The 27,191-nt window shown below is 43.9% G+C and overlaps 1 protein-coding gene across 4 annotated transcripts in view; it reads left to right on the forward strand.

Annotated features, from left to right (window-relative positions):
- Positions 1–27,191, forward strand: part of SNX9 (sorting nexin 9) — a 168,906-nt gene that overhangs the window by 20,433 nt on the left and 121,282 nt on the right. The window contains exon 1 of one of the 4 annotated variants that reach the window (XM_055268051.2): positions 25,055–25,379. The exons of 2 other annotated variants lie outside the window; for them this stretch is intronic. In XM_055268051.2, coding sequence (XP_055124026.2) covers positions 25,368–25,379 — 12 coding nt within the window. In that variant the 5' untranslated portion in view covers positions 25,055–25,367. Of the gene's footprint in view, positions 1–25,054; positions 25,380–27,191 lie in introns of those variants that run through there. One more of the 4 variants, XM_063632702.1, reaches the window with a different exon arrangement.

Genomic DNA, 27,191 nt, shown 5'->3' on the forward strand with positions numbered 1-27,191 from the left:
CATTTTAGGAATAAAGGAAGTCAGTATCTGAAGTCACTCCCAGGAAGGATCCACATGAAATCACAGGGCAAGGAGCTCTGTCAGGATGCCTTTAACCCATAAATTAAGCGCTCTTTTTTTTTTTCTTATTTTTCCTGTCTTCTTCAGTGCTTCCTTCAATATAAATATGCTCGCAATGCTGTTTCTTGGATAAATCTCACACGTGTCATTTGCTTAAACTGCCAACGGAATGGTGTTTGGACTATTAGTAACGAGTATAGCTTTTTAAAATTTATATTGGATCTGTGAGACCAGAGAAGAGAGGTGTGAGTCAGGATAGGCCAGGTTACGACATGCAAGTTAACCTTGAGAATCTCCGTAGCTTTAAAGTTCATCTCTCACAAAAACTCTACTGTTGGTCAGTAAGGCAGTGGGGGAAGACAGGAGAATAGATTGGGTGGGGAGCCAGGGTGCCAGAGGACCCATCTGGTGGCTGCGCCATCTGGAACTTGCTACAGCAGGACAAGAGAGACTGGGGCTTCTGGACAGTCACTTTTGCTCACTTTCCTTTGGCCAGAACTGGTCACAGGATCCCACCTAACTGCAAGGGGGCAAAGAAGTGTGGCCTCCTATATGTCAATGAAGGAAAAGAGAACCATGTTTCGGTGGGCACCCTGTTTACTTCATTGCCATTACATGCTGCGTAGATGTATTGATCATCCATCTATGCAAAAACTATTTGTTGAGTACCTATTACACACAGGCACTATTCTAGGTACTGATGATAATTCAGGGATTTAATTAAATGGCTGCACTCCATAAAGGCGAGTACACAGTAAGCTCAGCTCTTTTCTTGCGCACCAGAATAAAATATAAACTCAAAGGACAGAGATAAAAATCTGTTTGCTGATATACACATAATACACATCTAGAAGGTATTATATATTATAAATACTGAAAAATTTTTTAATTACTATCAAAGATGATTATTGGAGTGTCCTAGCTGTGCTCCTACTGTGTAATCTCTGTAAGCCTCAGTTGCCTCCTTTGTAAAATGGTAAAGGGATAATATTATGTACCTTAGAGAATGGTTCTAAGAATTAAATGAGATGATGCATGCAAAGGCCCACAGTACCTGGCCCACAGCAAGCGCTCTGTAAATGTAAAATACACAAGTAATTTCTAATTGAAGTGAAATAATTTAAAATAACACAAAAATTGAATTTAAATTGTTAGGAAGCATCCTTCCTTCCTGCCCCCCCGTCATCCACGTCTGGGAGCATAGTATAGAGTACGGGAAAGAAAAAAACTAGAATTAACCCTGTGGTGTTAGATTTGGAATTGGAAGTATTGGTATTAATTCAGTTTTTAATATACACAATAGTAATAATATAAAGTATATGCTTTGACATATGGAGATAAAGAAATGAAAATAAATGTAAATGTCTGATACATATGTGGTTGTATGTGTGTGTGTAGATAGATATATCTATAGCTCTATTTTTATTTAAATAATAGATAGATATCTCTAACTCTTCCTCAGAGCAGTGATACCCATTCACAATGTGCACACCTAGAGTCTAGACCTTGGTTTCTAAACATCATTCTTTACTAAAAGAATTCCAAGATTCTTGGGGAAATGACTGATTCCAGGGTTGGTGCAGGGAAAATACAAGATGGGCCTAGAATATCTTTTTGTGCCAGAAAATAGAGAAAGGCTCATTGAAGGACAGAAACATGTTAAAAGCTCATAGAAACCAGTTTGATGGGCCTCACACTGGACAAATCCAGGACAATTTGGCATCAAAATAACTATAGTAAGGGATGATAGCCCACTAAATAAAATAGGAATCCAGAAGTCTATACTGATGCAATGAGATGCCACAGTAAATAAGTGTGGGGAAAAGAAAGCTTTTCCTTACAGTGAAATGCTAACTAATAAATGTACAAAGGATGATGGAATTAGAAAATTGGTATTTGGCAACCTAGTAGTTATTAATGCAACCAGCAAACACCAGTGGATAATAAAACTAGTGGGTGCACATTTAATGAGGGATGGAATATTTTCATGGTTTCAAAGTACCTCCTTACCAGAGTCTTACTAGCATCAAAATAAAAAAGGGGAGAAAACCTAGAAGACAACACTCTAATCAAGTGATCAAAGTTAATATCATCTGTAATGAAATAAATGGAAATTTTATACCACCTGTGAGGGCGCAATGAGATGAACTCACCATGATTTCTGTGATATTCCTGCAAAAAAGCATAACCTGAATCTAATCATGAGGAAACACCAGTCAAACCCCAACTGAGCAACATTCTAGAAAATAACTGGTTTGTAACCTTTGAAAGTGTCAAGATCCTGAAAGTCAAGAATAAACTGATGAACTGTTCTAGATTGATGAAGAGCAAAGAGAAATGAGAAGAATGTAATGCTCGATCCTAGGCTGGATCCTTTCTAATAAAGGACATTATTGGGATAATTGGTGACATTTGAACACGGTCTGATGACTAGCTGACTGTACTTCACCAATGTTAATTTCCTGATTGCCATGGCTGTACTGTGGTTATTTAGGAGAATGTCTTTGTTCTTAGGGAATTTCACACAAAAGTATTTAGGGGTGATAGGATATCATAGCAGCAATTTACTGTTAAGTGGCTTATTTCTACAACCTTTCTCTAAGCTTGAATGCATTTCAAATATTAAAAAGCCAGGGATGGATGGTTGCACAACAATGTGAATGCACTTAATGCCACTAAATTGCTAAATTGTACACTTAAAATGATAAATGTATGTTGTATGTATTTTACAATAATGTTTTTAAAGCTAGGAAAATCATATATGAAAAATAGACAATAAAATGGTTGCTCGGGAAATACATTCAGAACTAGTTTGTTCTCTGTATTAGTCCGTTCTCACACTGCTATAAAGAATACTACCTGAGACTGGGTAGTTATGAACGAAAGAGGTTTAATTGACTCACAGTTCCACAGGCTTAAGAGAAACCATGGCTAGGAGGCCTCAGGAAACTTACAGTCATGGTGTAAGGGGAAGGGGAAGCAGGCACCTTCTTCACAAGGCAGCAGGAAGAAGTGTGTGCAAGAACGAGGAAGTGCCACACTTTAAAACCATCAGCTCTCTTGAAAACTCACTCACTATCATGAGAACAGCATGGGGGAGACGACCCCCAATGATCCAATCACCTCCCACCAGGTCCCTTCCCTGATAGGCAGGGATTACAGTTTGAGATGAAATTTGGGTGGGGACACAGAACCAAACCATGTAATTCTCTGAACTCGAATTGCATGTGTGTGTGGAGAGATATGTGTACATGCACACTTACCTGAATCCTAGCGAAGAGGATTAAATCAATTACTGTCACTCAGTGGGTCTCCCTGAGGCAAGATCAGCCTTGAGGGCTATTTGCAACTTTGTGGGGAGACTTTTCTATTATCACTATTACTGGAGAAGGAGGGCACTACTGGAATTTAGTAGGTGGGGGCTAGAGATGCTAGAAGAGAGGCTAGACTGCTTTTATTAGTCCGTTTTCACACTGCTGATAAAGGCATACCCGAGACTGGGAAGAAAAAGACGTTTAATTGGACTTACAGTTCCACATGTCTGGGGAGGCCTCAGAATCATGGCAGGAGGCAAAAGATACTTCTTACATGGTGGTGGCAAGAGAAAATGAGGAAGAAGCAAAAGCAAAAACCCCTGATAAACCCATCAGATCTTATGAGACTTATTCATTATCACAAGAATAGAACGGGAAAGACCCGGCCCCCATGATACAATTACCTCCCCCTGGGTCCCTCCCACAACACTGGGGAATTCTGGGAGATCCAATTCAAGCTGAGATTTGGGTGGAGACATAGTCAAACCATATCACTGCTATCATGTGGACAGCCCATGAGACAAAGAATTGTCCCAAGTCTCCATGGTTTTCAAGCATCCCACAGGCATTCATGAGGGGGAAAACTTTTCCTAAATATCTCCACCTAAGAACTTCATTTTACATAGAAATACAAAATATTTTTTCACAGTTTTCACATTTGCTGGATTTTCCAGGAATGCAACTACCATGTAAATTGAGAGCAGTTTGTACTTCATCTTGTTTAAAACTCTACTAAGAAGCTGCTCGCTATTTGGGAAAAATAAGATCACCTATAACAATGTTGTCCATGGTATTTGAGTAGCCAAACACATACCTCTATCACTCTGCCTTTGTGACTTTCATAAGCAACCATGTAACAGAGCTGCTTTGAGTCTCATCTTAACTGACAACCAAACAATTATGAAATTAGCAAAGACACATTAAATACTTTAAAAGAATTATTTTAAAATGTTTTATAGGCTGGGTGCAGTGGCTCACACCTGTAATCCCAACACTGGGAGGCTGAGGCAGGTGGATTGCTTGAACCCAGGAGTTTGAGACCAATCTGGGCAACATGGCAAAACTGTCTCTGCAAAAATAAAATAAAATAAAATAATCAGCTGAGCATGGTGGCACGTGCCTGTAGTCCCATCTACTTGGGAGGTTGAGGTGAGAGGACTGACTGAGCCCAGGAGGTCAAGACTGCAGGGAGCTGTGACTGCACCACTGCGCTCCAGCCTGAATGGCAGAATGGGACCCTGTCTCAAAATAAATAAAATATTTTATGATAGCTATTAAATGTATATTACTTTTGTTACCTAATGGTAAGAAATACATTGTGAAACTGCATACTGTGGTGACTCATTCCTTACTTGCCTACAGTTTCTCAGTCTTACTCAGATGCTGTCTCCAGAGGTCTACCACAGCCTCCCAGCCCTTATTTCACTCTGTCTCTTTCCAATCCATTCTGTCTGCCCCATTGACCATGGAAGCCTACGTCTCCAAAGCTTTCTGTAGTGTGAATTAAGGAGCTCCATCTAGGAGCTATGATCTTGGCCATTCTCAGTCACAACACTGTCCCATGTCGAAAGGCAAGGAATTATTTTGACATTACACTTGGAGGTGAGCTCTGAGTTCACCAGTGAGGATCTTCTCACACTTGCCCACTTCCGACAGTCTACCTTTCTTTGGGCATATGACTTCAGGTGAGGTTATCTTCTCTTTCTTGCATCATATAGACGTAATTTTGGCCTGTTATTTACCCTAGTGCATACTCCTCCCTTTATTCTTTCATTTTCTATACTGTTTCTACAGACGGGCTTCTGATTTTCTTCACTTCTTTTGAAACCAAACATTATAAGCAGGTGCAAACATTGTTTCGTATGTTTTCCAAAGCAGCTGCGCCTGAGCATTTATATATTACGTATTTTTTTCATAATTACTTCTCTTTTATCCCTCATTAATTTTATAATTGGGACATTATGTGTGTGTGGGTAGCTTTTATTTCTATACATAGAGGGGCATTACAAAATATCCACTGTGTGCCAGGCATGGTAGTTTGTGCCTGTAATCCCAGCACTTTCGGAGGCTGAGGCAGGAGGCTCTCTTGAGCCCAGGAGTTTGAGACCAGCCTAGCCAACATGGTGAAACCCTGTCTCTACAAAAAATACAAAAATTAGCTAGGCATGGTGGCGTGCACCAGCTACTCAGGGGGCTAAGGTAGGAGGATCCCCTGGCCAGGGAGGTAAAGGCTGCAGTGAGCCATGATCTCACCACTGTATTCCAGCCTGGGAAACACAGCGAGACCCTGTCTCAAAAAACTTTAAAAAAAAAAAAACCCACAAAATATCCATTGTGAGAAGAAGGTGGCTGTTGTGTCTGATAAGATGAGAACGTGTGCTCTGACAGAAAGAACTGCTTGTCATATCAAAGGTGGCTTGTACCATCTGAGGCATGTTGTGAAGACAGGAAGCAACATGATGGGACATTTTAAAAAAAATCCCTGGGGGAAGAGTTGAGGGAATTGAGGTTGCCAAGCCCAAAGCATCCACAACATTCAGTCCTCAAATACCTCAAAGGCAGTTGAGCACATTGAGGTTTGGATGGGCTCAGGGTGGCCCCAGGGGACAGAAACTTGACCAATGGGAATATTCTCAGGGAGGTGGATGTTCATTCAAGATGTTCGTTCAGATCTCTGAGGGTTCTTATGGCACAGACTAAGATAGGGAATGATTTGCTTACTTAAGGCTGCCCCCAGTGGGATCCTCATCTTCCCCTCTGCCCTCCACAGCTGCTACTGAAGGTGTTCGAACAGATGCTGGAGGCTGTAGAGGGGCGACTCTGACAGTTGTCCAATCTGGACCCATCTGTGTATGGAACAGCTTCAGGGTGTCACCTCTGGAACCAGGCTGCTGAGGTCCAAATTTTATGCCAGCAGCTTCCTAATGAGGTGACAATGGGGCAACTTGATTTCTCTGTGTCTGACTTTCCTCGTGTGTAGGATGGAGGTGATGCTTTAAAATCCCCTTCTCTGAGGGTTCTTATGGCATAGACTAAGTACTCAGTAGATGTCACCTATTTCTGTTAATCTTTATAAAGCACTGCAGGGCGAAACAGAAATAAGAAATAGAGTCCTAAGAACTTTCCACTTCCCCATTGAGACCCAGTAATAACATTTTTAACCTTGGGTTCCAAGAAACTTTCCTGTATTATTATAGGATAGTTCCTTTTTGTGTTTGTGCGAATTCAGGTTACTTTCAGTTACCTGCAACCAAAGTAGTTTGACTAATACAGATGAAGAGGATCTAAAATACCTACTGAAAATAGGGCTAAGAAAGTAAGAAAAGCTGACAAAATAGTGCCAGCATTTAGGGGTCAATATGGCAGCAGACTCCGGATCTTGCTTGGTGGGCCCCCCCCAAACTTTCCACTAGAATACCTGTGAGTGTACACAAAACTCAATGAACTTGCAACACCCCTGGACATTAGAGAGGGGAGAAAGCCATGTTCCAGAATATGGGGGAATTTCCACTGCTTTGGGGTGGAGGAGGTTGGGTTGAAAATTACCCTTGTGAACCATACCTCCCTGGTCCCTGAACCAGCACAGTAATGGATGGCTGGAGAGAAGGTAGTTTCTGACTCACCTCAATTAGAAGGCCCCATTAATAGCTTGACAACACTTCTCTGAGTCGACCAACTTGTCTTTCGTGTGTGCATGTAGTAAGGATGGTCTTAAATAGTCAAGGGCTCAAAAAATATGCCATCCTATACCTTCCTGAAAACATCACTCAAATAGGAATGTCATGCTGTAAGTATTGAAGCCAATTGAACATACACATAATTCTTTCCAATATGGTTTCAAAACTGATGCAGAAATAACTCTTGAAAAAGATCTATATGCGGAAATACTTCACATATTTTAGAAATAACGAACAAAAAAGAGAGCGTGTGAAGGGAAAGAGGGTTCTATACCTAAGGGAAAAGTAGTTCTTAACTTTAATAATGAGAGAAATTGATTTAAGCGTGTAGCTCATAAACCTAAAGGTAACCTCACATAGTCTTAAAACAGAATGCCTACGTCAAAATTACTATAGGAGATGAAAGCAAATAAAAGATACCATATATCCCACATGACAAGAAATGCAAACCAAGAAAATAACAAAGACGCGTAATGAGCAGGAAGCATACATCAAGGCGACTGAAACAGGACCAAGAGCATCACTAGGATTATCAGTGGTTAATGACATGTAGGATACAACACCATACACATATGAATGCAATTATTTAAAACATGTATCGAAGAGTCTGTATGGAAAAGTGTTTAAATTAGTTGCATTTTGCTTGTATGTGAATTTCTTCTGTTTCTTTGTCCTTTTCTGGGGTTTGCAATTTGTCAACAATGAACATATATTACTGTACAGGGCTCATTACTGCAAGCGATAGAAACTAATTCTGACTTTTTTTTTTTTGAGACAGAGTCTCACTCTGTCACCCAGGCTGGAGTGCAGTGGCGTGATCTTGGCTCGCTGCAACCTCTGCCTCCTAGGTTCAAGCGATTCTCCTGCCTCAGCTACTCAGAGTAGCTGTGACTACAGGTGCACACCACCATGCCCGGCTAATTTTTGTATTTTTAGTAGAGATGGGGTTTCACCATGTTGGCCAGGCTGGTCTTAAATTCCTGACATCAAGTGATCCACCCCTTGGCCTCCCAAAGTGCTCATATTATAGGCGTGAACCACCACGCCCAGCCTAACTCTGACTATTTAAGCTTTTTTAAAAATGAAAGAATGTATTAGAAGGCTATTGAGAGTTTATTGAATCAAGGAGAGACCTAAGGGACTTGCCTGGGATGATAGTAATGAAAGCAGCTTGTTTATGAATGGGGCAAATTGATTCTTAGTACTCCCACCCAAAATGTTCTCACAAAAGTATTCAGTGCTGGCCCTTTACTCTGCTGAAACTACTGGGAATGCATCCTCTCTCCTCCTATGCATTCCTCTAGCTGGTTTCAAGGACTTGGTGAGTGTATCTGTATTAGGGCTTTCCCTATAAACACAGGCAATCAATAGTAGAAAGAGAGAGGAAGTAGGCCAACAGGATGGAGACTCAGGGAAGAGGAGACGTTGTTGGAGTCTGAAAGTTGTCTATTGGCAGAATTCCCTCTGCTTAGGGGAACATCAGTCTTTCTCTTAAGGTTTTCAACTGATAGGATGAGGCCCACCCACACTTTATCTGCTCTACTTAAAGTTTACTGATTTAAATGTTAATCTCATCTACAAAAATACCTTCACAGTAATTTCTAGACTAGCACTTCACCAAACATCTGAGTACCATGGCCTAGCCAAGTTGACACATAACATAACCATCCCAGCATCCAGTTGGTTGAATCCAGGACATGAGCTGGAGCGTGGAGGGAGGGAGGAGCCCACCTTTACTGCTGTAGGGAGGAGCAGTGCTTGGGGCTCCACCAATACCATGCATGAAGGGGGTGCCCCAGAAGCAGGGAGGGAGCCAGGTGCTGCACAGCTTTTTAAAAAGATAAATATTTGGCACAATTACATTTACAGATAACAAAAAAAAATTTTTTTTTTCTTTACGAAGGACTTGTAAGTTCAGCAGGAAGGCCTCGGTGAGATTTGGAGGCACGAGTCATGTAAGCATGGTTTTGTGACTGGATGAAGCGGTAGCTCCCCACCCCCACCCAGTGCTTTCCACTTCTGGCCTTGGCTAGGTTGGGGGACTGCATCACAAGCCACTCATCAACCAAACCAGGAGCTGGCCTTCATCCTGACCCTCCCTCTGACTCATTGGTGTCCCAGCAGTCACCAATCCCGCCATCTCCGTGTCTCTCCCCTCCATCCCTGGGGCCGCTATCCTGACCCAGGTTCTCATCGTCTTTCACCTGGACTCTTACCTGAACCTCCTGGTTGCTCTTTCTTCCCAGCTGCCTTCTCTACCATCGCTGACCATCCTTCACATGCCTCCAGGCTTGACTTCCTAATAAACCACCCACACACTGCCGCCCTTAGCCTTGCCAGTTACCTGCCTCCATGTGGGCTCCCAGAGTGTGGAAAGGGTCTGCTCCAACTTCCAGATGTAGGGGACTCTGGACCCAACTGATGAATGTGCTGTGATCAATGGAGCTGCCAGGTCCATCATGGTCCACCACAAATGAGGACAGAACACAGGACACAAATAAAAAGTTGGAAACTATAGAAGTTTAAATAAATCGACCTTTCCCACCTGAGGAGGTGAAATAAAACTTAGATTCACTCCATTTTGCTCAAAATGTTTTTCTGGAGAATATTTTCACTCAATTTGCCTGTCTACAGCCCCCACTGTATACTCTATTATCTAAATATAAGTTTATGTTAGTCTATCGCACCTTCTTCTGTATTCTTTTACATGTATATTCAACCATTCAGCAAAGCTTTGTTGAGTGCCTATCCTCTGTCAGGCACTAGGTCAGGTGCTGAGTATACCCAGATGTTTAAGATCAGGGCTATCTGTTGTAGCTTCACACATGCATCAGTTTTTCCTGGCCACAGGCTGGGTATGAAGCAAGTGCCTGTCACAGTAATACGCACTCAGCCCACTGTAGTCTGTGAGTTGAAAGTTATTATTTGAATGTTTTATTGGAATTCCATACACAAAAATTAATAAAAGTATGGTTATATCTTTCATCAGACTCTGAACAAGAAAGGATAAACAGCCGAAACAGTGTTAGCCTAAAATTGAGCTACTCTATAAATTCTCATCATTTTAAAAAGAAAAAATAGAAGGCATTTCTTTTCCTTGGCTTCTTGTTCTGCTCCGGTTGGTAAAGCCATCATCTTATTTCTGTTCCTCCATGTCTGCATGTGCCGTAGGTTACTGAGTTGCCTATCTTCAACAGATGTGACAGTTACTCAAACCCTCCAAAATATTTGATCATTGTGGGGAGAAGCACATTTGTGAAACATTATTCCATGGATATAATTTTGGCTTTGCAACATTTAGTAGAAAAAATAAAGGAAGCACCCTAACGTTTCCCTCTAAATACCCACATGGTCTACAACTCTAAAATGAATCTCATTTAAAAAATATAAAGCAAATCAAACATCCATCTGTATCCTACCGTCTACCAAATAATCTTAAAATCAAGTAAAAAATGGCAGCTGGTAGCATGCAAACCAACTGTTTGTTTGTTTTGATGTAGTCAGAAGCAGATGATTTAAATCACCTGCCAAACATTTACTTTGTTTCTGAAATTTAAATGCAGTTGTCATGGCAACACAACATTTGGATGATCTGAAAACTGGGACAACTGCATTTTTGGACCCAACTTCCTTTCTATGTCAATCTAAACTATATATATATATATTTGGCTTCAGCCCTGGAAAAGCCCAGTACAGTGCTTGCAAAAATGTGATTACTAATCACTAACAGTGAGAATACCTGTAGGAAGATTAAATACCCTTCCCAAGATGGTTCCAACTGATTATTCCAACTGCCTTCCACTGGCCGCTGCTCGGCCCCTCCACTCTGGCCCAGCTGCCTTCCTCCCCAGTCCTTTAATGAGCTACCTGCATTCCTACCACTGCCCTTTCTTGGCTTCACCCTGTGCCTTTCCAACTTAAAGGAAGGCTCTTTCCTCTTCATACAATGTAAGTAATTTCCTTCTATCCTTCAAAGATAGTAGCAGCTGTCATCTCCTGCATTCCTACCACTGCCCTTTCTTGGCTTCACCCTGTGCCTTTCCAACCTAAAGGAAGGCTCTTTCCTCTTCATACAATGTAAGTAATTTCCTTCCATCCTTCAAAGATAGTAGCAGCTGTCATCTCCTCTTTAAGCCTCCCTTGACCATGACAGTTCACACTCTTTCCTGCACAGTTACAGGACAAGGACTCTATTTGAGTGGGGCAGGGAGAAGGGAGATCCTTCACTTCCTCAACATTTAAAAAATGTGGCTGTTGCAATTGCATTCTAACTGATCCCCAAGTCATGAGTCACTTTCTTCTACAATACATTATTAGATCTACCAGAATTATTATAAAATAAATTTGATCGTGTTTCTCTGTCACTTAAAATATTCAATTGTACAGTGGCTCACGCTTGTAATCCCAGCACTTTGGGAGGCCGAGGCGGGCGGATCACGAGGTCAGGAGATCGAGACCACGGTGAAACCCCGTCTCTACTAAAAATACAAAAAAATTAGCCGGGCGTGGTGGCGGGCGCCTATAGTCCCAGCTACTCGGAGAGGCTGAGGCAGGAGAATGGCGTGAATCCGGGAGGCGGAGCTTGCAGTGAGCCAAGATCACGCCACTGCATTCCAGTCTGGGCAACAGAGCCAGAGCGAGACTCTGTCTCAAAAAAAATAATAATAATAATAATAATAATTTTCAATTGTAAATCCTAAAATGATGAAAGATCTAAAACTCAGGTCCTAGAAACATGGCATACTTAGCTAATGCAGACCCTACTCTCTCTTTATCACATCTCCCCACAAACACATAGAAACACTGTGTAAAATATAGCAAAATTATTTAAAATGCATAGCTGAGCTCAAAAGCTCAGGTACCAGAAACAAAGAAGGAACTTAATGTCAGAATGAGTCGTAAATTTATAACTTGAGGTCTCAGATATTGGGATGAGGTCAGGAATTGGATTTGCATTTAGGCCCCAAAGGCTAGGGGAGGGATTTTAATACTCAAGGAAAGGCAGGAGGTGTCATCCTGGGCACACATGAGGCAAAAAGCTGGAACTAAGACCCCCAAATAAACTAAGACTCTGGAGAAGCTATCCTTTCAATGAAAGAGGGACCAAAAAAAACTCTATATTCTCCCAAGAAAACAACAATAATGTGTACCCTAGCCAGAGTCCTGGAAGGAAAAAGATTCCCAGTGAAATACTGAAGTTCCAAACCTGCATTATGCAGAGGTGTAGAGTCAAAATTTACAGTGCCTTCATTGTGTGAAAATTTACAAGCTAAAATTTTAATATGAAAATTAGCCTCACACTGGTGAAATCTCTGGTTACCTGGCAGAATAAAATATAAAATACTTCCCAAAGATATTTTCTTAGTTGAAAATACAAGTGATTTTCTCAGGAAAAAAAAATCCTAAAGAAATGAGCTCAAAAAAAAAAAAAGAAATGAGCTCATAAACAAAAACTATCAACTGCAGGAAGAAACAATTCACCACAGACACAATAAACAGATTAGCAAGAACTTGAGATTACAATAGAACTGGAAATGGCTGGTAAAATAAGTCTTTAAAATTACATTTTTAAAAGATATCATCATTTAAAAATAGGACTATATAACAAGATCTATATAGCTCCTCTAGAAATAAAAATATATATTTTTTGAAATTTAAAATTCAATTGCTAGGTTAACAACAGATTGGACTTACTGAGGAAAGACTTGGATCTTTAAGAAATACCCCAGAGTACAACATAGAAAGATAAAGAGATGGGGAAAATGTAAACAGGTTAAAAAGCTTAGAAGATAAACTTAAAGGTCTAATACACATCTCTATCAGTTAGCTTTTGTTGCCTAACAAACCACTGTATGTCTGTTTATGATGTTTTTGCCTCTCAGCTCCAAATTCACCCTTTTTGCCAGCTCTGTGAAAATGGATTTGAGCCCTTTAAACATGTTTTCTTTGCCATATAGCTTGACATTAAGCTATGTCAGTAGAGGGCACCTGGAAGAGTGAGGAGTTTTTCCTTCTGTTCTGGTATGCTCACGATGTGCATGGCTTCCCCAGAAGTGAGCTCCTGATGTGTGGGCAGTGTGCCCAGCACCAGGCTTCTGCAGGGTTCTCATCTTCTCCAGAGCACAACTCCTGCAGGACACAGCCACCAGCAGCACCTAATGCCCAGAAAACATCACAGAATACACATGTTAACAGTAATTGGAATAAAAGAGAGGACATCACTAATGATTTTATAGACATTAAAAGGATAATAGGGGAACATTATTAACAACATAATGTTAATTAATTTTGGTAATTTAGATGAGATGAAAAATTCCTTGAAAGGCACATATTACCAAAACCAACTCAAAGTAAAAAAGGATGCAAATAAATCTCTATCAACCAAAGAAATTGAATCTGTAACAAAAAGTCTTCCCATTAAAAAGAAAGCTTAGGCCTTTGACTCTATCAGGTAACTTAATATTAACCAAAAATGTTCAAGATAATTCAGTGCTGGCAGAAGATTAGACATACAGACTGACGGAACAGGAAAGAGAGCCCTGAAACAGACTTCATATCAATGCTCAACAAAGTTGTCCGGGCATTTCAATGGGGGAAAAGACAATCCTTTCAACAAATGGTGTCTTAACAACTGGATGTCTGCACATTTAAAAAAACGAACCCCAACCTTTAGCTCACATCATACACAGAAATTAGCTCAAAATGGTTCATGGACCTAAATGTAAGAGGTAAAGCCATAAAACAGATGAGAAAATCTTCATGATCTCATGATAGGCAAAGATTTCTTAGAGCATAAACTGTAAAAGAAAAAAGTGATAAGTTGGACTTATTTGAAAGATACCATTAAAAATAAAAAGGCAAGAAATATATAAAAAGCTCAGTCATGTGACTGTTGGCAGGCCTTGGAAATCTCAGTAAGATCCAAACTTAGTCATGTTTTTGCAGGCTGACCTCAGTTCCTTGGCCATGGAACTCTCTCCAATGGCTGCCTGGATATCCTCATGACATGGTAGCTGGTGATCAGAAAGAGAAAGACAGGGAATCATAGAACAACCAAGATGGAAACCACAGTCTTTTTATAACCTAATCTTGGAAGTGACACCTATCCCTTCAACCCTATTGCATTCATTAAAAACATTTCAATAAGTTCAGCTCACATTCCAGGGGAAGGGATTTTACAGGGTATGAATGGGGGAAAAGGGTATCATTGGGGGCTATCTTAGAGGCTGCCTACCACAAAAGTCTAGTGGGCTCTCCACAAATATATGTCCAATTAATCAAAGAGCTAGGAAATAGAGAAACAATAGTAAGATTGGGAGAAAATTTTGTGAGATCAATTTAGTTACATGTTTAATTTTGTGTCTTTGTGTGAGATTATGGCAGACAGTGTATTTACCAAACCCATTTCCTTCTTCCTCTGGGCATACAACTAGACTGCACTTCCAGCCTTGCTTAAAACTTAGATGAGGCCAAGTGCTTGGACCTGGCCAGTGTAAAGTGGGTGTAAATGGTTTCCCTCCTCCCCTATATGCCAGCCAGATGCTGATGTGATGATCCAGTGAAGGCCCCTGAAGACTTTGGGGATGGTACAGCCACTAAATGGAAAAGCCTGGGTCCCTGAATGACTGCAGAGCAGGGCTCTCCCCAGCCTCCCAACCAACCAATATCTTTGGGAGTGGGGGAAATTTTGAGTTAAGCCACTGAAATTTGAGGGTTATTTGTTGTAATAGACAAGATACTATAAGATGTTATAAAAATAGAGTAATTAAGATAAAGTGGCATTGACATAGAGATAGGAAATACACCAATAGAATGGAATCTGGAAGCCAGAAACACACCCATACATGTAGTATGATGCAGTTGGCATTGCAGATCAGAGAGGATATAGTGATTTGGTCAGTTAATGATGATTAATTGACTGATTAGCCGTGTTTAAGAAATTGAAGATAAATTTCTATCACTGTGCACAAAAGCAATCCCACAATGACTTAAATGTCAACACAGCTAATGTTAATGATCACAGTGATCTGTGTGCAAGAAAAAAATGGAAAAGGATAGAGTACAAAATTCCTATAAAGAATTTCTGAAAGTCAAAATTCATACAGTAAATGGCAGAATTGCCATTTACTGCCAATTTCTGTGAGACCCAGTCAGACACCCGAGGCCTCCCTACAGGACCCCGTCCTGTTTCTGTCATGACATCCACTCTTGCCAGTGACTTGTTAGCCACTGCAAACCCCAAAAGGTCATATTCTCTTCCCCAGCACTCACAGCATAAACTAACCCTTGGTAGCGAGCCCAGGGTCATGTGTTCTCACAGCACACACTAGCCCTGGGTTTGAAAGCCAAAAAGATCAGGAGGTAGAGGGTGTGGGGGCGGCAGCTCAGTGCAGAGTTAGCCCCAGGAGGAGAGGAATTTACAACCCTCAGGGCTTCATGAGGAAGATGGGAGACCTCAAAAGGGGTCAGCAGCGCCTCTCCTCATTCCTCAGAGGGTCTCAGGAGTTGTCAGCAGTGTGCTTTAGGTCCTTTGTGGTCACCAGATACCATCAAAAGACGCAATTACAACAAATTCAGTTTCAAGATCTTAACTGGCTTTTATTTGCAATTCTAGAATCAGGCAACACTTCATGGTACACTATAGAATATGCTATAGAGCAGAGGACTTTGGCTTTCTAGACAGAAAAGGGGTGAGGAAAGCAGTATCAGAGAACAAAACACGCACTGGTCCTTTCAAAGTTACTTTCCTTGTAAAGATTCAAGCAGAAGGAGCTTCCTTACCGTGCCAGCTAAAACTGGCCTGTTTGGGAATTTGCTATTATCTCTCTCTCTCTCTCTCTCCTGATTTGTTGGAAGGTCAGATAAACAACGTAGTTTTGGCTTGGTGGCATGAAACTTCAGCATGAGTCATTCCATTTTGGTTTGGTCTCTCAGGCCTAGTGCAGGAGCTCAGTCCAAACCAATGGCTTCCAGTAAATGTTATTTAACAGTTCCAAGTTCTTGGAGAAGGGACGGGAGGAAATATTTCAGAATAGTGTGGCCATAACCACTGGACGAATGAATGCCTTCAACTACATAAGAGCCTTTTAACTGGTCTTCCTCTGGAGTGGGCCTGCCCCAAAGCATCCTACATGCCACTGCCAAATCTTCCAAAAACATTACTAAGATAATTTTTAATGGTTTCCCATGGCCTCCCAATGTCATAATCTGTCCTCTAACCCATCCTTCTAGACTTATTCCCACATGACAACTTCTGCGCCAGTAAACATGGTCTAGCCAATGTCAGGGAAATGCAGCCTGAACTGCTTCCTTGTTGTTCTTGATTCATGCCATCCTTCCTCCTTGAAAACTGGAAAACTTACCTGTCTTTCAAAAAAGCTCAGATTATACCTTCTTTTGAAGTTTCCTGATTATTCCGATCATAAGCGACAACTATCTGTGAAAAAAACAATTGTCAGGGCCAGTGTCATGGGCCTATACAGTTCACAGGGCCTCAAGAATAAAAGGCCCCGTGCTTAGTTTACTTCTCTTCTGCTGTCTTGAAATTCCCAATAATTTTTCAGTGAGGGGCCCTGCATTTTCATTATGCTGTGGCCCCACAAATTATGCAGCCAGTCCTGATAACTGTCCACTAAGGAAAGAACTTGTATCCCTATCTTAAGTGATTTGGGCTGCTCAGATCACGGATATCCAATTCCTCACAGAGTCAGTAATCATGGTACAAAAATATTCACTTCCCCTCCATTTCTGTCTAGTCAATCTATTGAATATCAGGCCAGTTTTATGCAAGAGATCAATAGGTCATTAATCCCCCCTTTCTCCCCAGTACAATTATATTTTCAAAAGAATATGCTAACTTAGTCTGTAATTGTCAAGTTTCAGTGAAGGCTTGGAGGCTGGGGCTGATTGCAAGGCTGGCCCCGGGGTTGGTGTGCTGGAGTTTGAGGCAGGAGCGGTGCGGTTTGACTGATTTCCCTAAATTGTTTTGCTCTTAACTGCTTTTTCTCCTTCTTTATTTCTGTAACCACAGGTTCTCTAAAACACAGGTGTTTCTCTTTTCTCCCAGTGGTTCTCGTCGCCACAATAGGAGAGTTTTATTTTCAGGAAGGAGCAGAGGACAGTAAGTAAGAGTGAATAGCCAGCCAGGGCTGTCTGTGGGTTTGTTTTTTTGTTTTGTTTTTTGAGACAACATCTCACTCTGTTGCCCAGACTGGCGTGCAGTGGCCTGATCTTGGCTCACTGCAGCCTCGGATTCCTGGGCTCAAGCAATCCTCCCACCTCAGCCTCCCAAGTGGCTGGGACTCCAGGCACACGCCACCACGCCTGGCTAATTTTTATTTTTTGTAGAGACAGGGTCTTACTATGTTGCTCAGGCTGGTCTTGAACTCCTGGACTCAAACAATACTCCCACCTCCCAAAGTGTCGGCATAATGGGCATGAGCTTCCACATCTGGCCCAAGGCTCTCTTAGGGTGTTAAGAGGAAGGTTTTCTTTTTCTCATGAGATTTTAAGTTCTAGGAGCACAAAATGCACTTTTCATGACTTTGAGCTTATCTACTATAGCACTTTGCACATTGTAGGCTCTCAATAGATAGCTTGGGCGTGAAATAAGAAGCAGCTAATACACATATACACCATGGAACACGATGCAGCCATAAAAACGGATGAGTTCATGTCCTTTGCAGGGACATGGATGAAGCTGGAAACCATCATTCTCAGCAAACCAGCACAGGAACAGAAAACCAAACACCACATGTTCTCACTCATAAGTGGGAGGTGAACAATGAAAACACATGGACACAGGGAGGGGAACATCACACACCAGGGCCTGTCGGGGGGTGGAGGGCTAGGGGAGGGAGAAATACCTAATGTAGATGACGGGTTGATGGGTGCAGCGAACCACCATGGCACGTGTATACCTATGTAACAAACCTGCACATTCTGCACATGTATCCCAGAACTTAAAGTATAATAATAAGAAAAGCAGCAGCTAATAGACCACACCAGGCATGAGAGGAACCCCTGCCTCCTAAACTCCTCGAGTGCCAAGCACCAGGCCAGGGCTCTTGTGTGCATCCCTCCAGTCAATGAACACACAATTGCCCCCTGAAAACCACCCCTTTGCTATGCAAATATTGACACGGGAGGTAACGGGTAGATCATAACTATTTATAAGAACCATCTGTGTTTCTAAACAGTCATTTACTTAATATTTTTTAAATTAAGCTAGAATTTCTAAAGAGTGTAACATTAAACTTGTTACTGTTTTGAAACTAATGCAGAGTTTGTATTTACTGGAATTGTGAGCTTTATGCACTTGTTTACTTAAAAGGATATTTTGCATTTTGACATTTTCTTACTTCATCAAAGCTTTAATGATTTTAACAAGCAGAAAAGTTACTGATGTGCCTGGAAAAATCCTGAGAAACTAGAGTTAGGAACATTCTCTAGACATGTAAAAGAAGAGATGAAATACACTAAGGGACTGAAATGAAATACAGTGGGGTAAAAGAAAGAGAATATTGAGGAATGAAATGAATGACTGGAAAGAAAAAAGAAGAAAGGAATGCCACAGGAGTGAGCAAATACAGGTACTGGGTGTGATCAATACTCTGTAGTCATTGGAAAACAGCATCTTGGGAAATTTGTTACAGAACTGAGAACTGCAAGAAGATATTGGCCACCACCAGCGTGAAGCCCAGCACATCGTTATAGTAACTATTAAGATCTGTTAGAACTTCCTGCTACTCCAGTTAATCACGGACTCTTCAGAACAAACCCAGGGCAACATTGCTATGCTATTGACTGAATGTTTATGTCCCCCTTAAATTCAGATGTTGAAATCCTAACCCCTAATGTAATGGTATTTGGAAGTGAGGCCTTTGGGAGGTGATCAGGTCATGAGGACAGAGCTCTCGTGATTGGAATTATGCCTTATAAAAGAGATCCCACTGCGCTTGCTCACCCGTCCACCATGTGAGGACACGGCGAGAAGACAGCTGTCCACGAACCAGGGGCCACCCACCAGACACTGAATCTGCTGGTGCCTTGATGTTGGACTTTTCAGCCTCCAGAACTATGAGAAACAAACATTTGTCATTAATAAGCCACCCAGTCTATGGTATTCTATTACAGCAGCCTGAACAGACAAAGACAGACATTGGTCCTGAGGATCAAGATGAAAGTACCTGCTCAAGCTCACACAGGTGACATGCAGTTGAAGTGAGTTTCAAGTCAAGGATGCCTGATGCCAGGACCAAGGCCATCTCTTCAGCACTCAGCACTCAGCAGTGGGTGGGCTTTCTGATCAAAGTCCTGGGGAAGAAGAACAGGACTCACAAGGGATGGAGGATGTAATTTTCAGTGTCTGGCTCTAAATCATGGCAGTCACAGCAAATGTCCTGTACTCGTATTTAGCAAGCACTGTCATTAGAGTTGCCTTCCATAAAGCAAGGATATGAGAGTGTGTCAGTGTGTGCTAGCATGTTCCGTGGGGCTTTCAGCTTTAAAAGTAGCACTTGAGCCAGGCGCGGTGGCTCATGCCTGTAATCCCAGCACGTTGGGAGGTCGAGGCCAGCGGATCATGAGGTCAGGAATTTGAGACCAGCCTGGCCAATATGGTGAAACCCTGTCTCTACTAAAAATACAAAAATTAGCCAGGCATGGTGGCGGGTGCTGTAATCCCAGCTACTCGGGAGGCCGAGGTAGGAGAATTGCTTGAACGTGGGAGGCGGAGGTTGCAGTGAGTCAAGATCGTGCCACTGCACTGCAGCCTGGACGACAGAGGGAGACTCTGACTCTAAATAAATAAATAAATAAATAAAATAGCACTTGAGCCCTGGAGGTCAAGGTTTCAGTGAGCTGTGATTGCATCACTGCTTTATAGCCTGGGCAACAAAGTGAGACCCTGTCTCAAAAAAAAAAAAAAAAGAACTCTCTATAGTTTGTGTATTAGTCAGGGTTCTCTAGAGGGGACAGAACTAATAGGATACACACACACACACATACACACACACACATATATGAGTTTTTTAAGTATTAACTCACATGATCACAAGGTCCCACAATATGCCATCTGCAAGCTGAGGAGCTAGGAGAGCCAGTCTGAGTCCCAAAACTGAAGAACTTGGAGTCTGATGTTCAAGGGCAGGAAGCACCCAGCACGGGAGAAAGATGTAGGCTGGGAGGCTAGGCCAGTCTAGTCTTTTCACGTTTTTTTTCTTCCTGCTTTATATTCTAGATGTGCTGGCAGCTGATTAGATGGTGTCCACCCAGATTAAGGGTGGGTCTGCCTTCCCTGGCCCACTGACTCAAATATTAATCTCCTTTGTCAACAGGCTCACAGACACATCCAGGATCAATACTTTGCATCTTTCGATCCAATCAAGTTGACACTCAGTTTTAACCATCACAGTTTGTAACTTGAGCAATGACACATGAACTAGCAAAATGTCCTATATCCACTGTTACTTCTTTGTGCCCAATCACTGAATGCCAGTACGTCTCCGAGGACTCACACCAGCCTGACCATAACAGGTCAAAGAATTAAAACAATATCCTAGGGCAAAGTTTCATAAGACACCAGGGATCCTACAGGCTGGGACTTCATTTCGTAAGCCAACTGGTGAGCCAATCTTCTATTGCTGCCCTGACCTCACAGCTCAGTCCTTCTGGGAGTCAGAACTACCTAAACTCAGCAAACAGTCTAGTACAGAACCTTGAGCAAACGGTTCCTGTTCCAGCCTAACGCTGCCTGCTGCTGCCACCTCTGCCATCCATGCAGCCTCCCTAGCCTCCAGTCTCTCTCTGCTCATGCCAACTGTCCCTTCCTGGACTGCTCAGGTCCTAGCAGTCAGATTTCTGCTCAATTTCTAGTTCTGGACACTATGTCCCGTTACTGTTTACGGCTCTGTGTCTCCGAGACAATGGAGAGAGAAATGTGACTTAGTCAAAATGGAACAAAAATTAAAACCAACCAATCAGCCAACCAACTAAAACAAACACAATTTTAAAACCATACACTTCCATACATACACTCAGCTAGTCTAATGCCAAGGGGAAACCTTACATGAAAAAAACCTCTCCTGCTTCTCTTTATCCCCATAAAGGTTCTTCAGAGCACTTATAAAAGCACCTGGCACATTAGGCATTTATTTGTAGTTTATTGTCTTCCCCCACCCTCTACAGATTGTTAAGCTCTAAGAGAGCAGGGACTTTTATCTCCCTCACCTGTAACAGCGTCCGGTCCAAGGTGAGGACGTCATACGTTTATTAGGATTGGAATGGCACCAGCTGTACTCCTTTCCACTGTTTATTTTCAAGGTCACCCCAAGGTTTTCTTTAACCTCATTGAATTCATGCCCTAAAGTGAGAGGAGGAGGTATCCCCTTGTGCCAGACCCAGGCTGACTCTGTATTATTACACATTATTCTCATCCTCCGATCCTTACATTAGGTGACCATTACACATTTTCAGTCCGTTCCACATTAGTTCCCATAGTTGCACTTTCCCACGTTAGTTTCCCATTAGTTGACCAAGCATTTAGTTGGGCTCTGAGCTCTTAAAAACATAAGGAGAATCTAATTTTGAATAAAAACACCTCACCATACTGAACAAACCCAGGGAAGAGGTGGTGGTCATTATTTTCCTGTCCCCCCAACTGTGTGGCTGGACGAGGCTTCCTGTGAATCCTAATCACTTTACCTCCTGTGGCATGATTAAAAAAAAAAAAAAAAAAAAGCTAGAGTACAAAGCCTAAACAGAATGGCTCTGTTGCTCTGGCTCCAGGTCTTTTTCTATCTAGCAATAACCAAATGCAGTCTGCAAATGCAAATCCAATTGCTTAATTAATTGTGTTCTCACCCCTGGAGTAATGGAAGCTCATGCTATAGAGGAAAATCTGAACTTAGTGTGGCCCAGGGTTCTGGGTTCTGGGTTCTGAAGGCAGGCCTGCGTAGAGAATCAACTCTAAGGAAGCTCGCTTAAAGGATGAAGTTGGACAGAAGAGAGATATGCATGGGTGATCAAGTGGGAGCAGAAGACAAACGCCACGGCTGGGTGCAGCGGCTCACGACTGTAATCCCAGCACCTTGGAAGGCTGAGGCAGGCGGATCACTTGGGATAAGGAGTTTGAGACCAGCCTGGCCGACACGGCAAAACCTTGTCTCTACTAAAAATAAAAAATAAAAAAAAATTAGCCAGGCATGGTGGCAGTTGCCTGTAATCCCAGCTACTGGGGAGGCTGAGGCAGAAGAATCACTTGAACCTGGGAGGCGGAGGCTGCAGTGAGCCGAGATTGGGCCACTGCACTCCAGCCTGGGTGACAGAGCAAGATCCAGTCTCTCTCTCTCTATATATAAATATATTCTATGAAAGTGAGTCTCCTCTGTAACATTCATGAAGTAATGTTGATTTTGACTGACGTATATAAAAATAAAACTCCTAAGTTTAGCAGTATTTACTGGAGATACACTACTCAATTCATTACTAAAAATGTGATAAAGATTTTAATTATGTTCAGGATCCCTTCGGTGTGGCTTATTGTGAAAGTGCACGTTTATCTCTTTTTTTTTTTTGAGACGGAGTATTGCCCAGGCTGGAGTGCAGTGGCTCGCTTTCGGCTCACTGCAACCTCCGCCTCCCGGGTTCAAGTGATTCTCCTGCCTCAGCCTCCTGAGTAGCTGGGACTACAGGCGCGCACCACCATGCCCAGCTAATTTTTGTATTTTTAGTAGAGACGGGGTTTCACTATGTTGGCCAGGATGGTCTCGATCTCTTGACCCGCCCGCCTCAGCCTCCCAAAGTGCTGGGATTACGGGTGTGAGCCACAGCGCCCGGCCATGTTTATCTCTTTTTATGTACTTTTTCGTTCGTTTTTGACAGTCTTGCTCTTTTTTAAAAAACAACAACAACAAAAAACTTCTAGAAATGAGGTCTCACTATGTTGCCCAGGCTGGTGTTGAACACCCGGGCTTAAGCAATCCTTCCACCTCAGCCCTCCACCATTACTTCTAAAAAATAAAACCAGGGTTATGGAATTGTTCGGGTGGGAAAAGCTGGAAGTCTCTAGTCTTCTTGCTTTCATGGTGCCGGGTGCCCAGGATGACTATTTGCATAGGAGTTGCCAGATGAGCGTGTGGAAAGCCTGTCTTCACAGGTGTGCCCCTAACTTTGCACCTTCCTATCAAGGGATGCATTGTTGAACGGCTGCAGAGAGAGCTGTACCCGGCCTTCACATTTAAAAGAATATGGAAAACTCATTACTTATGACATTGCCTGAGTTCAAATCCTGACTTTTCCACATACTAGTGTGTGCTCTTAGCCAAGTTATTTCTTCCATTGTTTAATAAAATGTAACTGCTGTTTTTAAATGAAGTTATACATAACACACGGTCAAAAACTCTTGACAACAGTATCTGGCGAATCTTTCTCAGAAATTTTCTAGGCATGTATAACATATTTCCATTTTTTTTACATAAACGTACCATACATAATGTTCTTTTTGTCTTTCTTAACACCTCTTACAATATTATCATTTTCTTACAGGCTTCCTAGTATTCTGTTTGAATGGATGTATCTTATTCACTGAAACAGTCCTGTTAACAAACACATAGGTTGCTTTCTGGTTGGAGTTATTACAGAACAATCTTTGATGAACATCTTTGATCACTTGTACAAGTGTTTGACAGGATAAATTCCCAGGAGGGCTAATGGGTCCAGGGTTACGGTCATTTTCGATTTGAATAAGTATTACCAAATGGGCAAGTTATTTAAGTGAGCCCTGATTTGCTCTTCTTTGTAAACAGTGGACAATAATGAGTTTCTCAAATGTTTCTTATAAGGATTAAATGAGATGGGGAAGTAGAAGCCTAGTATATAGCAAGCAGGCTGTCAACGAATGTTGGCCTCCCAACATTTTTTTAAAGGAGAAAGACAACTATTTATGCATATTATGATGACTATAGCTTAACCATGAGCTCAACAAACACAAAAATTCACAGAAAATTCTGCAATACCGTATCTATTTTAAACCCCATTATTGAATGTAACTAGTGAAATCTCAGGTCAAATAGAATGTATTTAAGAAGACACAAACTTGACATTAAACACCAGAGATTTACATTTGATAGTTGTCTCTTCTTACAAATATATCCCTCATCATAATAAAAAAGCACTCCACTACTATGCCAATTAAGATACAACTTCCAGTCGTGTTTTGTCCTTGAGTGAAAAATCTTGCTGCTCAATTCAAGTCATTCGTTTATTTGTAACACCCATATATATATCTCCAACTCTGGAGAGAAACACTGACAGAAAGATGGAAAATTTTAGAGCCCTCGTTTCCCCTTCAGAGAGCCTGTTGTCCCCCAAACCTCTTGGGCCCTCGGGGATTTTTAAACTTATCAAGATTCCAGAATGAGGTTAACGGGGCGTCACAGAACGAAACCCCCCACCTTCCCGTCCCAGGGGCTCCAAGCCAGGACCCCGGCCTGAGGGAGCCTCGGGGCAGGAGCAAGAGGCCCAGGAAGCCATTGCTCCGCTCCTTCCCAGCTGTTTATGTGGCACTCAGGGTACTCAGCCAAGGGCACGGCGACCCCGCAACACCCCCGGCGTGGGGCAAAGACAGCGGGGTCGCGGGGCTCCTGTCTGCCGGGAGCGTCGAAAGCTCCTGCCGCCCCCTCCCGCCTCATGCACGGAAAGCCCCGAGCCACGGCGTGCGGCGCCGGCCGAGCGTGAACCGGAGTCGGGGTTCGGCTCCCCCGAGCGGCTCTGTGGGCCGCGGACCGCTTCTCGTGGGGCGGCCACGCAGGGTGCGGGCCATGGCCCGGGACGCCCGTCCGGACCCCGCCGCTGCGCGGGACGCGGCTCCCAGCCTCGACCAAGGGCGCCCGGCGGCGGCGGCGGCGGCGGCAGCAGCGGCGGGAGCAGCGGCGGCAGCGGCAGCTACTGCCCGGGGCGGCGGCGCGGCGCGGGGGCGGCCAGGAGGCGAGGAGGCCGGGCCGCGGCCGAGGGCCCAGGGCGCGCTTCCGCCGGGCGCCGCGCGCGCCGCGGTAAATGGGAGGCTCGGCCGGCAGGGGCGGGGGCCGCGCAGCCGGGGACTTTCAGGAACTGCAGGAGCGGGCGGCGCGGGAGTAGCCAAGCACCCAGCGGCTGGGCCTGAGCGTCGAGACTCGGGGCCGAGGCGGAGGAGCGGCCGCCGCGCCGGGGCCCAGCCGGAGCCGCCGCCCTCGCCCTTGCCTTTGCCTGCGCGGCTCAGAATCACCATCCGCGGCGCGGGAGACGAGCCGGCCGTCCCGGGCCGGGGGACCCGCCTGCCATGGCCACCAAGGTGAGGGGCGCGCGGCGCAGGCCCGGCTGGTCGCTTAGGCCCGCGGCGGCGCGGGGAGGGTCGGGGCCGGGGCCGCTGGGAGGGTCGGGGCCGGGGGTGGCCGAGGGGCCACTCCTCGTCCTCGGTGGAGTCCCCGGGCGGGTCCGCGGCCCAGCCAGTCCCTTCTGGGCATGGGTGCGGCGGGCCGTGCAGACAGACGGCCAGGATCGCGCCGGGGGAGGGCTTCGGGTCTGGGCGCGGGTTGGGACCCCGGGCGCAGCGAGGTTTGGGAAGTTTGCACCTGAGCGTGGGCTGCGGCGGGCTCGCCCGGAGGGGCCGCGGGACGGAAACTTCCCGCAGCCCGGGGAGGCCCCCGAGGCAACTGGCGCTCTGTGGCGTCCGGCGTCCCTGCCGCCCCCACGTCCCTTCCCGCTGCCGCCTGGGGGACCCTCGCCCCCGCGGGGCGGGTGGGAGTCGAGACCTCGGCGGAGAGGACGCGGCGCTTCCCGTCCCGGCCTGCGGGAGCTCGCGGCCGGGGAGGGACCGAGGCTGGGACGCCCCGCGCCCCTTTGCCTTCGTTGCTGTTATTTTTTTCTTTTGTTTTGCTACCTTTTCAGTGTGAATGGCATTGCCGGCATGAATAAAATATCAAGAGGGAAATGACTGTGCTTTCGATTACGTGTTTGCCTGAAAAAAGGCCCAGGTCCGAATTACGTGGTGGAACTTTGACTCCTGCTTGGTCATTGGCTAGGAGCGGTGGTTTGCTTGTTTTACGTTATTGTTTATGAAATTAGCAGTCACTCTTGGCTACCTGAATTTTCAAAAGCCGCCCTCCCCCGCTCCTTTTCCTTGGGCGTTTTCAGTAGTTACTTGATGTAAAATAGTCACTGGGGAAGTCACGGTCACGGAAGGGAGGACCCGAGGGAGGAGGCTCTATACCTGAGCCATTAACTGATCTGTGATACGCTGTGAGGAGTGGGTTTACTTTTGCACTTAATTGTTGTAATATCACTTTGTTAGCATCAGCACCCCATTCTCTATTTGTTTTTGATATCTCTGAGCTACTTTTGGGTTGCTAGAAACGTAATTTTTTTATTTTTCGATAGGTGTTTGCTTTTTTGTGGAGTGTTAAGGTAGAAAATGATAAGAAATGTGAAATCTCTTTGAAAGATCAGCATTGCTTGACTTCGGTCTGCTAGATGTTGTGCTGTGGTAAATTTTGTGCTCCGAATCCATCTAGGTGCAGCGTTTGTAGAGAAATGGGGATTCTCTTCCAGGGAACCTGTTGCTGCTGTTACTGAAATAATTACCTTCTTGTTAATATGTTATTGCCTGTGCTGTGCTTTGGTTTTATTAATGCGATAGAACTTGCCACCTTTTTAACATATTAATTTTGTATTGACCTTTTTAAAAATAAAACGTAAGCCAAGGATTTCTAAGGAAATTTGATTTTGAGGGTTGTTGCCAGACATTCCAGAAATTACCAGTTACACATCCTAATACATGCTCATCTTGCAACCTTAAAAGCGGTTTATAGGCAGGGCGCGGTGGCTCACTCCCACCTGTAATTCCAGCACTTTGGGAGGCCGCGGTGGGTGGTTCACCTGAGGTCGGGAGCTCGAGACCAGCCTGGCCAATATGGTGAAACCCTGTCTCTACTAAAAATACAGAAATTAGCTGGGCGTGGTGGCGCGCGCCTGTAGCCCCAGCTGCTCTGGAGGCTGAGGCAGGAGAATCACTTGAACCCGGGAGGCGGAGGTTGCAGTGAGCCGAGATCGCTCCCCTGCACTCCAGCCTGGGCGACAGAGCGAGACTCCGTTTGAAGAAAGAAAA

The sequence above is a fragment of the Symphalangus syndactylus genome, chromosome 2 (genome assembly GCF_028878055.3).
Source record: "Symphalangus syndactylus isolate Jambi chromosome 2, NHGRI_mSymSyn1-v2.1_pri, whole genome shotgun sequence".
Taxonomy (NCBI): Eukaryota; Metazoa; Chordata; class Mammalia; order Primates; family Hylobatidae; genus Symphalangus; species Symphalangus syndactylus.